The sequence below is a fragment of the Equus quagga genome, chromosome 1, assembly GCF_021613505.1.
Source record: "Equus quagga isolate Etosha38 chromosome 1, UCLA_HA_Equagga_1.0, whole genome shotgun sequence".
Lineage (NCBI taxonomy): Eukaryota > Metazoa > Chordata > Mammalia > Perissodactyla > Equidae > Equus > Equus quagga.
This window is the reverse complement of record NC_060267.1, coordinates 35,006,515-35,022,803: the sequence shown is the minus strand read 5'-3', so window position 1 is coordinate 35,022,803 and position 16,289 is coordinate 35,006,515. Positions and strand designations below refer to the sequence as shown.

Here is a 16,289-nt window from a genome sequence, read left to right as displayed (position 1 = left end):
CACTTCGGCAGCCCAAGGTTCACCGGTTCGATTCCTGGGTGCGGACTAAGGCACCACTTATGATGCCGTGCTGTGCCAGGCATCCTACATATGAAACAGAGGAAGATGGGCATAGATGTTAGCTCAGGGCCTATCTTCCTCAGCAAAAAGAGGAGGATTGGCAGCAGATGTCAGCTCAGGGCTAATTTTCCTCAAAAAATAAATAAATAAATAAATAAGGTAGCATTTTAAAAGAAAGAAGCCCTTACCTGAATATCAGTCAATTTGTCCAAGATCCGGCTTGCAACCTTAGGACCATTCTCCATAGTTGGAATGTGTATAGTCTATGGAAGAAAAGACCAGACACGAGATAATTTGAGGATATTCATGTACCCGGGGACACCAAGTAAGATGCTCAGCAATTCCACCATATTAAGGCAACTCCACTGAAATAAAGAACGGCCGTTTGATAACCTGATTATGTGTGCTAGTTCTTTATGCCAAAGATTCTTTTCTACTCCAAATCTGAATAAAAACACCTAGCCAACGATCGGTTGTTCACTGCCTACCAACTGATTTTAGGGCACAACTGGGTTACACATCAGTCTTCAGGCTGATTTAAGGAACCAATGAGAAGCTAGAGGTACCTAAGATAGCAGCTAAACTTGTAGAATCCTACTTCTTCCAGCAGTCTGAGAATCTCCAAGGATGAATTATTGGCCTTCACAACTAACTCTCTCCGCAGAGAATGAGAACTCAAAGATATTGTGCCACAAATTAAAGCAAGTTATTTCAGGGACATCAATTAAAGCAAGTCTGCCTTCACAACAGGGGCTTCTAAACCTATGCCTGTTCCAAGCCAAACCTCCAGGGACCACAACCTCCACCATGTTGGACAGCAGGCTTAAATTCAGGGCTGAGAGCGACTTCATGACCCTAATTCACATATGAGTCATGCCCATTCATGCCTGGCTTGCAAGCCTTTGATAATTTGATTTTAGTAGATAGCCCATGCTCTCACTTTTCTCATTATGCCCTTTAGGATAATAGGATAATTAGATGTACCTTTTGGCTTTAAATGACCCTGGAAACAAGACCACCAAAAATGTTACACCTTATAAAGTTCCTATTTCTAGAGGTGAAATAATAACTGGACTTAAAAAAGTAGTCTGAGCTAATGACAACCTTAGTTCATTAAAAAAGTGAACCCATAATATACTACCTAGATGCTATCTTAGTAAAATATGAAACAGTAGCTTTATAATCAGTACAAGTATCCACATATAATAGAATAATTCTTCTCCCTTGAAACAATCAATCTGTGGATAGAAGTAAGTTAAAAAATCTCAAACAATGAAGCAGTCATCATTAAAATCAGCAGAAAAAAGTCAACCTAACCAGCTGATGACAAATTATAATGTCGAATTTAAAAACCTATAGAATTTGTACTTAATATGAGTAATTTAAGCCAATTCACATTTTAAGAATAATATTCATATGCCTTTAAGTTATAAAGTTAGTTGATGATAATCGTAAGTATTGGAGCTTTGCTATAAAGAGGAAAGCAAAAAAACTGACCAAAAAATGGAAGCACCGCACATATAAAATCAGATGAATTCGCTGGGAGGGGAAAATTTCTTCCAACCAAATGCTCGAATTCCTTTTGGAAGATTTTAGTAAATGTATCAGGTTTGCCAAAAGAAAAATTTGTGTAAAGTGGTCTAAATAATAATAATAACAGCAGCAATAGTAATAATAATAAATAGTGTAGGAGTTAATCGTTCAAATGAATCTTCCCTATTTGCCATTCCCACTCCAGTAGTTTGGAAGTACTTTTGGAAAGTAGAAACTGAAATCTAACTACTGCTTGTGGAACCTTCCTTAGTGAGCTGGAAGAAATAAACGAGTGGAAGTCTGTTGACACATCTCCAATCCCGAAATTGACAGAAGGCAAATATGATCCTTGTCCAAGGACAAAGCTGACTTCCCACCATGTTGGAGCTTACACAAAATCACTGGCAAGATTGAGAGTAAGTAATTTGCTAACACAAGTTCACCGGGACAAACTGTCCCAGCTAACGGAATGCCAGGTTATTAAAAAAATCCTTTGTATCCCGGGTCCAACTAGCATTTCGTTCATACATTAAAAAAATTAAATTATAGGCAAATGCTTGGAAATGACAAGAAGTGAAGAAACAGTGTCTTACCTCGCCCTTGTACAGTATATCAGAAACCGGGCAAACAACGCAGGCCGTCCCGGAGCCGAACATCTCCCTCACTCGGTTCTCTTCCAGGGCTGTTGTCAAGTCATCCATGGTGAGATACCTCTCCGACACCTTAAATTCACCCTGTTGGGAAAGTAAAACATTAAAAAATACATTTTTTCGAGGAAAAGGCATGCAAAAAAGCCCTGCCGTACCTACCTTTCTATTTTACATTCTGATTCAACTCAGGTAATGTCATACTCATCCTTAGAGGGAAAGCTAGAGGGAGCAACACCATCTTGTTGGTAAATACACTGAGGTGCCAAGCAATCTACTGCAGGGGCACAGCATCTCTAAAAACCTACTTTAAGATCACAGCATCTCTAAATGAGATGACCAGAATATACAACATAAGATTATCACTATAAAACTCATGGTTTATTTTAATACACACCTGTTTTTCTTGCCTTTTATTTGTTGTCATGGCTAAAGTCTTCACCAGTTGATGCAGCTCAAATGCTACGTAATGCGTGCTCTGTGCTAACAGTGTTTTAAACCCTATTTATCATAAAAGAGAACACATTATATAAGAGTAATAATTATAGCTGCCATTTATCTAGCACCCATGGCACACCAAGTGCTCTCCTTTTTAAGGTGGGTATTATTCTCCCCATTTTGCAGATGAGGAAACTAAGGTTTGAGCAGGTGGAGTGACATCCCTAAGGGCACACAGCTAGCAAATGGCAGAAACTAGATCTGACCTCAGGTCTGATCTGACGGGCTCCAAATCTGCTCCTCTTTCTACCGTGCCTTTTAAGGAGTAAAAACATAGACTGAGTTTCAATACCTGAAATATTTCATTATTTTAAAACACTGAAAGTATATTTGAGAAAAAATATTTGAGTCTTCTTTTTTTCTTTGTAAATTCACTGATTCAGTTGACTTTACTGTAGAAATCTCGCTCCTCCTCATTAATATCACACCAGGATGAATTTCATCACAGAATTATTGCTATAACCTCATCGACTTCTGCTGGACTATTGGAATATTTTATTTGCTCAAGGATAGGAAACGGTAAAAAAAAATTCTGATGCTTTTAACCTATGTTTAAACTATCTGTCTAATATTCTTTAATCTGCCTAATTCTCATTCTTTTATGTTAGTGGTTGAAGTTCAAAGGCTGTCAACAGGCTATTTGAATGAAGGCAACCAAGCAGGGATAGACATTTTTCTTTTTAAAGAAAATGAGAGTATTTTTTAAAACCTACAAATTCCCAATAGATAAAAATGGAAATCACAGTCCTCGTCAAGATTCAACACATTAGAACAATGCATCATGCTGTAAGTATATTTGAAGGGTAGGAAAATATGTCTGCAACAGAAACACGGCTTTTTGCAAGTTTCCATTGATCTCAGTCTGCAATTGCAATTATGTTGTTCAAAGGTAAATAAATAAATAAATTCCAGAAAACTGGCCAAGTAAACTGAAAACAAGCTGAGTTCTGTGTTCCGGAAGAAGAAAACAAAAAAATCTCTTGTAAATAAACAGGATTGTTTTTACTCTGCTCACCCTTACTTATCTTTGGACAACGTTCCCTGTCTGGCAAGTAATGGTAACCCCCCACAAGCCTCTTGGCATTTATGTCTCACTGTTTTAAAATAGCTTTTAAAATAAATTACAGCTAAGGAGTCAAGAAAAAACTTCCTCCATAATAACCTATTTTTCATGCTAGCAAATCATTAGTGTGGAAAAGCATTTCCACTTGCAACTTGTCATCAAACCTTCTGTACTTGGTTGATTTTTTTCTTTAATAAAACAAAAATTACTGAGCTTCGAAAATACATCTTTCCAACTGCAAACATATTTAGGACAGGGCAAGCTGTTTGAAATTATACCAACAGTTTGTAAATGTCATGCCCAATGTGCCAGCCAGCATGTGGCAGTTGGGTCTTGTCTACTTTGGGGTTTTGTACAATTATTTATAGCACATCTCCTCTATTTCCAAAGCCTTTTCCAGAGAAACTGCACTCTCCTAGAGAATGTGTATGTTTCCAAACATTTGTCCTATTAGGGCTGTTTGACCACAGTATGCTCAAAACCTTTTCATGTCCCTTGGAGACCATTTTAACACATGGGTCAAAAGTTCCATCCAAGAACCTTTGCCAGATAACCAACTTGTTCAATATTCATCTTGAAAATGTTATGTCATTTCCAATGCTGAATGGTTTAACATGCTTGCCTGTGTCACATGGATTAGAAAGTCTACTGAAAACTTCATACTGGCTTGCATGTTTTGATTTTAAAATAAGTATGTATGTCAATTTGGGAGGACAGGGGGCAGGAAGGAGGGAGAAAGAAGGCAGGCAGACTAATAATGTTATATTAGTAAACATTGATATGTGAGCCAAATTCTTTAATTTGTACGACAAATATACTGTCATACACTGGAATAAATAAAGGGAAGAACTACGTATCGTTGCCGTTTGAAAATAACGCCCTCAGACTCGAAAAATCAAGGACAGGCTAGATGGAAACACACAAAGTATAAACCAGGTGAGCTGCTAGGAGACACCTGGTACAAAGCTTGAGAATAGTACTAGAATACTTCACCAGGACAACTCGCTAAACTGGTTTCTCTCTGCCCTCTCTAAACAATACTTATTTGGTAGTCTTGCCAAGACAGTCCTTCTAGAAGAGTTCTTTTCACTCAAGTTAAGATTTAAAGATTAGATAACATTGGTTGGAACTACAGGATATTATTTCAACACTAAGTTGAGCTTATTGTGATTACTTTTTGTTTCATGCTTATAAACGTTGTTCATGTCAAAGGCACCCACCCACTTCTGTGCCAGGTCCAGAATGCTCTGCCTTGTCACTCCTGGAAGAATGATGCCATCTAGCGGAGGAGTTGCCAGTTCTTCTTCTGTCAATTAGAAATTGGAATATTTTCAAACTTCCACTATATTAGCCATGTCTCATATCAGTAGCCATTTTTAAAGCCATTTCTTGCAACTTTGCTAGTCAGAACCATGAAAATGATGATACTGTTCTACATTGTCAAATTTTCCAAATCAATTCACACTCCAGGTAGATCCTTATTTAAGAGAAAATAAATAAGAAAGAAGAAAAAGAAAGCCACTCCTCTAATCATCTTTAATTTATCCTTAACCAATAAAAAATCAGATGGTTTTCCACTAACAAACAGTCGGCGTTAGAGACTCCTAAAAGGAACATTCTAAAGTCAAAATTTACCTTAGTGGATTAAAGTTGGTTGGTAATTAGAATAATGTAGATAGGGGGCTGGCCCAGTGGCCCAGGGGTTAAGTTCCCGCATTCCGCTTTGGTGGTCTGGGGTTCGCCAGTTTGGATCCTGGGTGTGGACCTATGCACCGCTTATCAAGCCATGCTGTGGCAGGTGTCTCACATATAAAATAGACGAGGATGGGCGCAGATGTTAGCTCAGGGCCAATCTTCCTCAGCAAAAAAAGAGGAGGATTGGCACAGATGTTAGCTCAGGGCTAATGTTCCTCAAAAACAAACAAATGTTTGTTTGTTGAAAATATAGAATAACGTAGGTAGGATCTTACTCAGAAACACTGGTCATTACCAAACCTTCTAAGAATAATGAGGAAGAACTCACCCCTGAAAAGTGTGTATGCCTACTGAGGCTGGTCACTGCTCCCACACTGCCCTTCAGTAAGTCTATCTAGAGTGATTTTCAAACCTGGTAGAATATCCACAACAGATATGGAGATGCTGACTTCACCCTCTGAGATTCAGATGTCATGGGCTCAGGGTGGGTTAAAGCATATGTATATGGCTAACAAAGAAAAAAGAAAGAAAGAAAAAAAAAAGAAATCCCGAAAACCAAACTCCATGGGTGACTCATAGAAAGCCAAGGCTGAGACAGTGGGTCTACTGTGAGAAGGACCACAGGCACTAACCACCGTGAGGGCTGGCACGATGAGCTGTCTACAAGAGTCCGTGTGGTCCGTCAACCACACAAGCTCTTCTCAACATCCTCCTCCTCTCCTCCTCACTTCTGGCACCCAGGAATCTGAATCTCGTGAGAAATTCAAACCTTAAAGTATCACTTTATAAAGATGTTGAACCTTATAACAGATCATGTGTTGCCAGTCATGTGTTTGCGGAGGAATTTACAAGGTACACTTGAAAGGATCACCAGCAGCAAAAGCTGTGCAGAAATCATACTGGTGTCCTTGAACTAACCCTCAAGCCATTTCAAGCTGCTAAAAAGGATTTTAGAAATCACCAGTGCAAGCCTTATTTTATAGAAGAAACTGAGGCCCTATAAATAGAAGTGACTTGTTAAAGTTGGTGACACTGGGGGACAGTCAAGACTAAAGCTTAAGTGTCCCAAAAGTGGAGCCACTGCCTTTTTTCCTCAGTATACTGTGTCTGGGCTTGCCCACCCCACTGTGGTTACATCAGATATCCCTGACAAGCATAACAACCAAGCTGCCTGGAAGACCAAAACTCCATAATCATCCCTTGTCCCCAAACTCAGCATCGTGCCAGGCCCAGAGTGGGATGTCATAAATGTTTATGAATAGAAAAATAAATGAATAATCCTCTTTGCTAGGATACAGCATTATGATTTTTTTTGAAGTTCGTTTCTAAAAATCATCCAATGAAAACTGCTTCCTTGAAAGAAAAAAATTGTTCTTGGCAATGTTCTTAAGGCTACTTTTTGCCATGTTTAAAAGTGTTGATCTCAAAAGAAACGTGTGTTTTGCAATAGCTGGCTAGCTGGATACATAAACATATGGATCTGTACATGCGTAAACGTGCACACACATACACCACATATAGACAGACATCCTTCCAGCGCCCCCAAACCGAACCTTTCCTAAAGCTCGCTGAGCTCTAAGACTACATAAACTTAACAGAAAACAGCGGCCCCGCGTGTGCAAATGCAGTTTTGTAAAATATATTTAACACCCAAAACTGTAACCGCTAGCCTGAGGTCAAGGAACAGAACATCTGTTTCTCTGGTTGCCAGACAGAGACGATGACATGACAACATTTGGGTGAGAAATATTCATTTTCCTCTGCAACCACAAACATGCTTCCAAGCGCCAGAACTCGCTCCAGATTGCCCAACATGAGGAGAACGGAGCCTACAAATGCAGTTTGTTTTTGACAGAGAAATCATTTTTTGGAGATGAAGAATTCAGAAGCAATAACAGTAGATTCATCTGTGACTTCCCAAAGTCAAGCACTAATGGGAACCAGGAATGTGGTTTTGCATAACTGCCCTGAACACCACGAGCACAATTATTCATTTGTTCAACGAATATATCCTGAGTGCCTCCCATCTGCAGTTGGCTGTTCCAAGCACTGTGGATCCAGCAGTGAACAAAACTGAGATAACTCCCTGCTTACTTTCTAACACACAGCGGCAAACAATTATTATGTTACATAGTATGTTAGACTATGGAGGCGAAAAAAAAGAGGGAAGGCAAGGGCGAGTGCTGGGGGAGGGAATTTGAGATTCTTCTTAAGGTGCTCAAGGAAAGCTTTACTGAGAAAGGGATATGTGGGCAAAGACTTAAAGGAGTGGAAGAGCAAGCCACGCAGGCATCTGAAAGAGAGCACTCCAAGCAGAGCTGGTATCCATGCCTGATTTCTGAGAAGGCTCATGGGGCCCGAGTGGGCTGAGCGACATCAACACTCATTGCCATGATCGTTCTCCCAAACTGCCTGTGAACCCAACCACAACAATGGGGTCTTATTCTCAGAGTAGCTCCAGTTCAAGATAAAACTGTTTTTCCAACAGTGAATAGCAAGTGTGTGTTAAATTGCTCATCAACAGAATGAAAAAGAGAATTCATGGCTGTGCGATCTTACCACTAGGGTTGCTGTTACTGGAATCAAAACCCACGAGAATTACAGGCCAAGTGCTGCAAATTAGTTGTTGTGCACAGCACTGCACTGTGAACACACTTACCTACTTTTTTGGTGGTGGTGGTGGTGAGGAAGATGGCCCTGAGCTAACATCTGTTGCCAATCTTCCTCTTTTTGCTTGAGGAGGATTGTCCCTGAGCTAACGTCTGTGCCAGTCTTTCTCTATTTCGTATGTGGGTCAATGCCACAGCATGGCTTGATGGGTAGCGTAGGTCCACGCCTGGGATCCAAACCTGTGAATCCCAGGCTGCCAAGTAGAGCGCACAACTTAACCACTACACCACTGGGCTGGCACACAATTATCTACTTTATCTAGCTTTCTGTGGCAGCCATCTTGTCCAAAATGAACAGTTGAGTGTGGGTGCTCATGTGAAGATGGAAGGTTATTACTAAAAGAATTCTGCTTATACCTCCTGTTGGTAAAGTTTGGGAAAAATCAGTGTTTGCTGATTTTCAACTCATTATTCATTGTACTCTCCTAAAACCACATAGCATAAATCAAAGTTACAAGAGTTGTTTCAATGCCCTTTTTTTTAAGCCCAAAGGTCATTCCTGACATTCTACTGACTTCTCTCAGAGTACTATTCAAACATTTATTCCATTTCCTTTCTCCTTACTTCAGATTTTATCTGATCACTCAGACAAACCCTCAAATTGAAGGAGCACATTCACATTAAAACTAAAATAATCTCAAGCAACCACAATCTGAATAGTAACTCTTAAGGTCTTGTATATTTTGTAAGAGTTAGAAGACAAATTCACTCATTTCTACTCTGACCTTTAAAAGCCATGGTGGAAATGGTCCATGATTATTGTTTGGATAAGGGGTAATTTTTCACCAGGACAGTTTCTGGTGCTTAAATCTTGACATCTCCCATCCATAAATAATGAAATAATGATGGTGCTGTTTCTGTATGATGTAACTGTTTTTGTTTGGGGCTGTGTGGGTTGTTTTTGGGGGTGTGGGGTGAGAGTGGGCAGGTGGGAGGAATGAAGTGAATCAATTTATTTTCTCCTAAGTGCAGAATTCAACACTGGCTGTCATCTTTCAAGAACAGCTTTTGATATATGTCATACGCAGTAACTCAAATTTGGAAATCACAAATATTCCAGTATAAATTTTGTTTTTAAATAGCGCCAAGTACAAACAAGAGGAATGAAAGAATAAGCATGATCTAGCTTTTCATATGCCGAGGATTACCAATGGCCTACCCCAGGATAAAGTGTACTTAACACACCTTCTGTTTATTTGACCTCTGACTAGACTGTAAGGCTCATCTTATTAGCCTCTGCAACTAAGTCTCAAATCAGAGCATACCTCTGAAGTCAGCCACATCTGAACCACCATTTTCCTCTGTTTGGAGCCCAATAACCAAAGAGCAATAGAGGCTACTGTGGCTACTTTAAAATAAAAATTTCATTTAAACATTTCATTGAAACCAATACTGAGACTTTATAAGTATTTGGAAACTTACCACTTTATATTTCTAGACTTGATACTCACTACTGTGAAATAAACAGCCTAAGAACATGAACAAGCCTAAAAATACGTTTTTAAATTGTTATGACTATTAAAGTTCTAATGGAAATAAATACATATATCTGTATTTTTTTCCCTATTATGGGCCATTTAATCCAATACCATGGTCATTGCCAAGACTTCGCTGAACCCCTATGGTCTGCCAACTAATGAAAAAAAAGAATAGCAAAGAGAGAGAGCGACCAGTCAGAATATTAAAGGTAATAAAGAAGTACTGATTTTTATAGTAATATATTTAATAGTCTTGAATGAACCAGGATCTAAGTATAATCCCAAAATAAATGAGTTTGTCCTTGAAAATAGCGTGCTTTAACTGAATATTGAAGGCTGTTGGTGTATTATCAAAATACGTAGAAAAGGCAACAGTTGTTTAAAGAATTACAAGCAAGAAAGTATCCTAAATTTTGAATCAGTAGACTCAACGGACTCAGCAGATTGGCTTATTACTATAGCATTTTAGACACATGTATAATGTGTATGTGAACTGGTGTATATGGTGACTATTGTGTCTATGTATATGGTGAATGACCATTGAATTGATCTGAGACTTATCTCCAAATGCAAGGGATTTCAGATAGGAAAACTGTTAAGAAGATGGCAAAGGGGAGAAGACACCAAATCTTCAAATTGTGGAGATTTAAATTCCTCAAGTTGACATTTCAACAAATACATCTAGAGCCAAAAAATAAAAACAAAAAATGAAACTTTTATAAATTCTGCAAATTTAAACTCATTTCTCCTTTGCCTTTGGAATTGTGCTGCTTATTCCCTTGTTCTAAGCTTCCAGTTCTTTTCTTTCTAGTCCCATTGAAAATGATTAAAAAATAGCAAAGAGCAGAAATCTTAGTGGATTACCTCCCTCTTCATTTATCCAGTAAAGAAAAAGATTCATAGTTCCAACTTCGGTTATCTGATTATCCTCTCCATAGAGCCACAGAACCTGCTGACAGCCGTTATCCATTGCTTCACATTGGGCAAAAAGAGACGAGCCATAATTCCTTTTAGGAAAGAGGAAATATACCGATTATGAATATACTACCCCCATCTTGCATACTACAATCCTCAAGTCTTTAATTTGCATGTGGATGTAAGAAATGTACTATGTTCTTTATATATTTATATATATAAATTCACACACACACATATATATGTATGTATATATATTCTCTAGTTAACTGTATAACCTTAAAGGAAACTCATTAGAGAACCTAAATAATCTAATTGCACTCATTTGAGAGAGAGAGAACAAAGCAAAATCATGGAATCCTAACTTGAAAAGTAGCGATACAGAACACAGGTAAATAGGCAACTTAATGATAACAGTTAAAAGTTAGTATTTTTTTTCATATACCAAGCAATTTTCCATGAATTATTTCACTTAAACCTCACAACAATACTATGAGTTAGCCACTATCATTTCCAGAGTTCCGATGAGAAAGTGAGGCTGGGGAGAAATAACTTGCATCAAGTTACATTCATTAAGCAGCAGAACACCAAGCCTGTGCTCTCTTACCTGAGACCTTTCTATACATCCAAGAAACCGCTAATGCCCAATGTCTAAATTCTCCAAAAAGTGGGACAAAATGTTAAAAATCCTGATTTTAACCAGAAAGTATTCCAAAAGCCCATTTTTCTCAACCTGCACTATTCATCCTAAATTAATCAAAATCAAAGGAACATAGCATATCCTCCTGGAATAACAATTTAGTTTAATATTATTTTTAATTTATTTTCTTTTATTAAACTTCAATGGGAAAATCATGAAGTATATTACAAAATATGGATGAATGTTTTAGATAAAACACAACAGTCCTCAAATAAATGTGATGGTTGCTTGCCTCCTGAAGCCCCTGGCTGTACAATTCACTTTCCTTGGCTTTCGGAGCACATTAGCAAGCAAGTTTGAGAAGCACTACCACATCACAGCCTGGGCTAGGAAATAAACCCTAGACTCACTCTTGGCCTATGAAGCCCCTAGAAGTACACAGAAACAATCAAACGTACAACAATAACTGCCACAAAGCACTCAGGTAATCTTTCGCAAAACTTCCACGTAGGCCTTTAAATAATCTATTTTATATCTGAGCAAGATTAAAATGTGTAGTATTATCTAAGTAAAAGGGTAAATGAAGCACAAAGTTCATACATTGCGGTAGCTATCTGCCATTTTCATCTGCACAGCTTCCCTTTCCACTATATTCTCTTTGGCTCTTCCTGTGAAGCTAAGTCATCCTGCTTGGGTTGACAATGATAGCATCTTGCCCCATACAAATGAATTAAAGTGTGAGTACGTAATTTAAACTGCTCATAGAAGTCTTTCCTTGAGTTCATTCACTCATTCATTTTAATGTATGGAAGCTGAAAGATATTTTTCTCCCTTTGAAGGTAGTGGCAGCTCATGTGCTATGAAGTAAGCCTGCTGTCTATTGTGTCCATGATCACCACCCTCCGTAGGAGAAGGCATCTGAAGCAGGAGAGTGCCAGGCTAATGCATAGCCAGAAGCTATGACAAGGGATGAAGAGAGAAGGGAAAGAGAGGGAGTAGGGGAGAGAGAGAAAGATGGGGGCGGGGAGGGGGAGATGGCAGGGGCAGGATACACGTAAGGGCAAAAAAAACCTTGGCAACGATTTGAGCCCCTAGTGGGTCCACTGCTACCATCCTATTTACATGTCAATCAATCCATTTTCTGCTTAAGATGGTTTGAGTTGTTTTTCTGACTTGCAACTCAAAGAATTTTGACTAATAACAAATATTTAAGAAAGCTATGGGAAACAGGCATTACACGATACGGCTATTGCAATCTGAAGCATGATAAGATGTACTCACACTAAGGTAATGCTAAGATTCATTTAAAAGACCCTGGAAACATATACTTCAAAAATGCAGATGATGAAATGTAAATAATTAGTCAATCTGGAGATCATACAATTCTGATATATAAGAGAATTTTTTTTGTTTAATGTTCATAAAAAGTCACATCACCAGTATTCAGAATTGATGGTAAACAGACAATAACTGAGTTAAATTATAAATACTTTCTAATCATGAATATAAACCAGACCGCAGGGGGAGTCCAGCAGAAAGAGCCTGGGTTTGGGTCCACTCGGCCTGGGTGAAGCTCTTGCACTTCTATTTGGCTGTAAAGAAACTTAAGCAAGTCAGTCCACATTTTTGCCTCACTAAATTCACCTGGCAAATAAAAATACTTTTATATGCTGTATAGGGTTGTTTAGAAAAAATAAAATAGTAACAATAAAAGCTAAGAAACAGTTTATATCAGCCTGCTATATCCTAATTAAAATGTTTTATTAAAACATAACTACTTTAGGGGCTTGCTCGGTGGCATAGTAGTTAAGAGCGCACGTCCTGCTTGAGCGGCCCAGTCCTCGCCGGTTCGGATCCTGGTGCGGACATGGCACCGCTTGGCAAGCTATGCTGTGGTAGGCGTCCCACATATAAAGTAGAGGAAGATGGGCATGAATATTAGCTCAGGGCCAGTCTTCCTCAGCAAAAAGAGGATTGGGGGAGCTGGCCCCGTGGCCGAGTGGTTAAGTTCGCACGCTCCACCGCGGCGGCCCAGGGTTCGGATCCTGGGCGCAGACATGGCACCGCTCGTCAGGCCACATTGAGGCGGCGTCCCACATGCCACAACTAGAAGGACCTGTAACTAAGATATACAACTATGTACCAGGGGGGATTTGGGGAGATAAAGCAGGAAAAGAAAAAAAAGATTGGCCACAGTTGTTAGCTCAGGTGCCAATCTTTAAGGGAAAAAAGAAAAAGATTGGCCACAGTTGTTAGCTCAGGTGCCAATCTGTAAAAAAAAAAAAAAAGAGGATTGGCAGCAGATGTTAGCTCAGAGCTAATCTTCCTCAAAAAAAAAAAACAAAACAAGACTTAAATTTACTTTTCACTAGTTCAGAGACACAACTATTATTTTACCATATCTGAAAATAAATGATCTCTCATAAGTAATATGCCTGTTACTCCATTAAAAACACAGAGAGAACTTTCACAGTATGAATATCTAGCCTTTCAAAGAGGCTTTAAAAACACACACACAGTTTTGAGAGTGTGGCTGAATTACAACCATGATTCCTCAGCATCATGAAGCTACTTAGACAGGAAAAAGAATTAAAGACCTGGACTCTTTCAGTGTATCGAAAACAAAAGTGGTTTCTATTTGTTTGGTACTTGTTTCATTATTTTATTTTATAGGTGGTGTTTTCTCCCAAACACAAGTTTTTCTCAAAATTCTCTCTCAGGTGTAAACTGTGTTATTAATGTCTACAGGGTAATTGACACCTGGGTACTATATTTGGGTTTCTTCCCATGGCAACATTCAGAAGAGAAACACAAGTCCTTAGAGGAAAGAGAAAAATGAAAAAGTGGAAAGACTGTCTACATAGAAGAAAAAGTTTTTTAGAAAAATTTTAATATAATTTTAAATAGAATAAATACCTTGGAGAATAAAGATAATAAACACATCCCTCCAAAAGAATAAATTCTATTCTGTGAAATCCAACTGTTGGCTCCTAAGATACAGTCCGAGAGATGAAATAAGAAAGTAAGAAAGCCTCATCATATGAACTATTGTCTGTTGAGAAGTGACACCTGCCAGGCAAGGTACTAAGTACTTAATCCCAGTATTTCAGTGAATCCTCTTAAAACAACCCTAGACTTTATTACACTTTCGAGAACTTTCAGGAAGAAAGGACTTCATTGTACACAGATTAAAAGATTGTACACAGCTTGTAAAAGATCACAGACGTAAGTGCGTGACTCCCAGGCATCTCTGATTCCCAAGCCCATGCCAACTGCTAGGTTGTAACACGTTACTTACTGAGTCCTGGGTATTTTATATTATCTCACTTAATCCTCACAGGTAAGGTGGGTATTATTACCCTGACTTTAGAAGTGAGGAAGCTGAAGCTTAGAGAAGTTAAGTAACATGCCCAAGGTGGTTGGGTTTTTAAGCCAGGTTTTTCTGACTTCAAAGCTTGTACTCACATGCAGAATGAGAATATAAGGAAAAAAGAAAAAAACTAAGATGGAGAGAGAGAGAGGCCTAATTCATCCCAAATTAACAAGGAAACTAAGGAATTGCCTGGGAATAAAGATGCTCCTATGATGAAAGACCTTCTTCCAGTTCAGTGCTTCTCCGCTTCAGCTGCACATCAACAGAAGTCCTGATGCTCAGGCTCCCTGCCAGACCAAACAGACCGGAATCTCTAGCGGTGGGACCTCAACATTAGTACAGATCCTTCTAGACTTACAGCCTGATAAACCCATCATAAGCTGAAAATATCTTAAGTCAAAAATGCACTTAATGCACCTATCCTACCGAACTCCATAGCTCAGCCCAGCCTACCCTAAACGTGCTCAGAACACTTACATTAGCCTCCAGTTGGGCAAAATCATCCAACACAAAGTCTGTTTTATAGTAAAGTGTTGACTCTCTCATGTAATTTACTGAATACTGCACTGAAAGTGGAAAACAGAGTGGTTTTACGTGTACATCATGGTTCTAAGCCTATCGGTTGTTTATCCTCGTGATCACGCGGCTGACTGGGAGCTGTAGCTCACTGTCTCTGCCCACCATCACAAGAGAGCATCGTATGGCATATTGCTAGCCTGGGAAAAGATAACTCAAACTTTGAAGTATGGGTTCTATTGACGTATATTGCTCTCACACCATCGTAAAGTTGAATAATTGTAAGTTGAACCATTTTAAGTCGGGGACCATCTGAAGTAGGTAAAGCTCCCCAGGGGACTTCATTTTGCAACCACAGGTGAGAACCACTGTGCTAGAACTCTCCTCTGCTGTGTGCCATTGTATTACTTTTCTCACTTACATACATTTAGAAATAAAAGGATAATATTATCTCTGGTGGCTTCAAAATAGTGGAATCCTCTTAGAATTAAAAAAATAAAAATCCTTCTCTCCCTTCCTCTGATTCACTTAGATAGAAAGCAGGAAATTCTTGAGCTTATGAAAATCAACAGCTATTCAACAAATACCAATGGATTACAGAGGTCCTAAAAAAGTCTGGAAGGTAACTATTGAATTAATTAGGTTTAGAAAAGAGGAATTACGTGCAAATCTAAGGTTGCTGCCAACTGCCTTTGGCAACTAAATAGGACGATACTAATTGCAAAATCATCTGTTTCCCTGTCCTTCTCCTGGTTGGAAGTACAGGAGTAGCTTTGGAACTTCTTGGAAACAATAGGTAGATGGGATAAAGTCCATCCTTTTGGTTACTGCCTTCCCTCTTGCCATTTTTGCTTTTATTTATGACATCTAGTACTCTCTGAGAGATTTCAAGTCAACTTCCATTGATCATGGTCTACCTGAGCCTAATAAGTCAAAGTATAATAACGTATTTTATAATTGATTTTATTTTTTAGAGCAGTTTTAAGTTTACAGAAAAACTGAGCAAAAAGCACAGAGTTCCCATGCACCCTCTCCCCTCATTTCAGTTTCTCCTATCATTAACCTCTAGATTAGTGTGATACACTTGTTATAACTGATGAGCTAAAGCTGACACACTATCATAAACTAAAGTCCATAGTAACATGAGGGCTCACTCTTTGTGTTGTACAGAAAGTATTAATTTTTAATTGGCCTACAGAGGT

At 38.7% G+C, this 16,289-nt stretch overlaps 1 protein-coding gene across 2 annotated transcripts in view; it reads right to left on the bottom strand.

Annotated features, from left to right (window-relative positions):
* Positions 1–16,289, bottom strand: part of BCAT1 (branched chain amino acid transaminase 1) — a 108,988-nt gene that overhangs the window by 14,487 nt on the left and 78,212 nt on the right. For both annotated transcript variants that reach the window (XM_046647892.1, XM_046647903.1), the window contains 4 exons: positions 10,508–10,650; positions 5,022–5,107; positions 2,187–2,327; positions 249–323 (listed from right to left, as the gene is read on the bottom strand). In XM_046647892.1, coding sequence (XP_046503848.1) covers positions 249–323; positions 2,187–2,327; positions 5,022–5,107; positions 10,508–10,650 — 445 coding nt within the window. The remainder of the gene's footprint in view (positions 1–248; positions 324–2,186; positions 2,328–5,021; positions 5,108–10,507; positions 10,651–16,289) is intronic.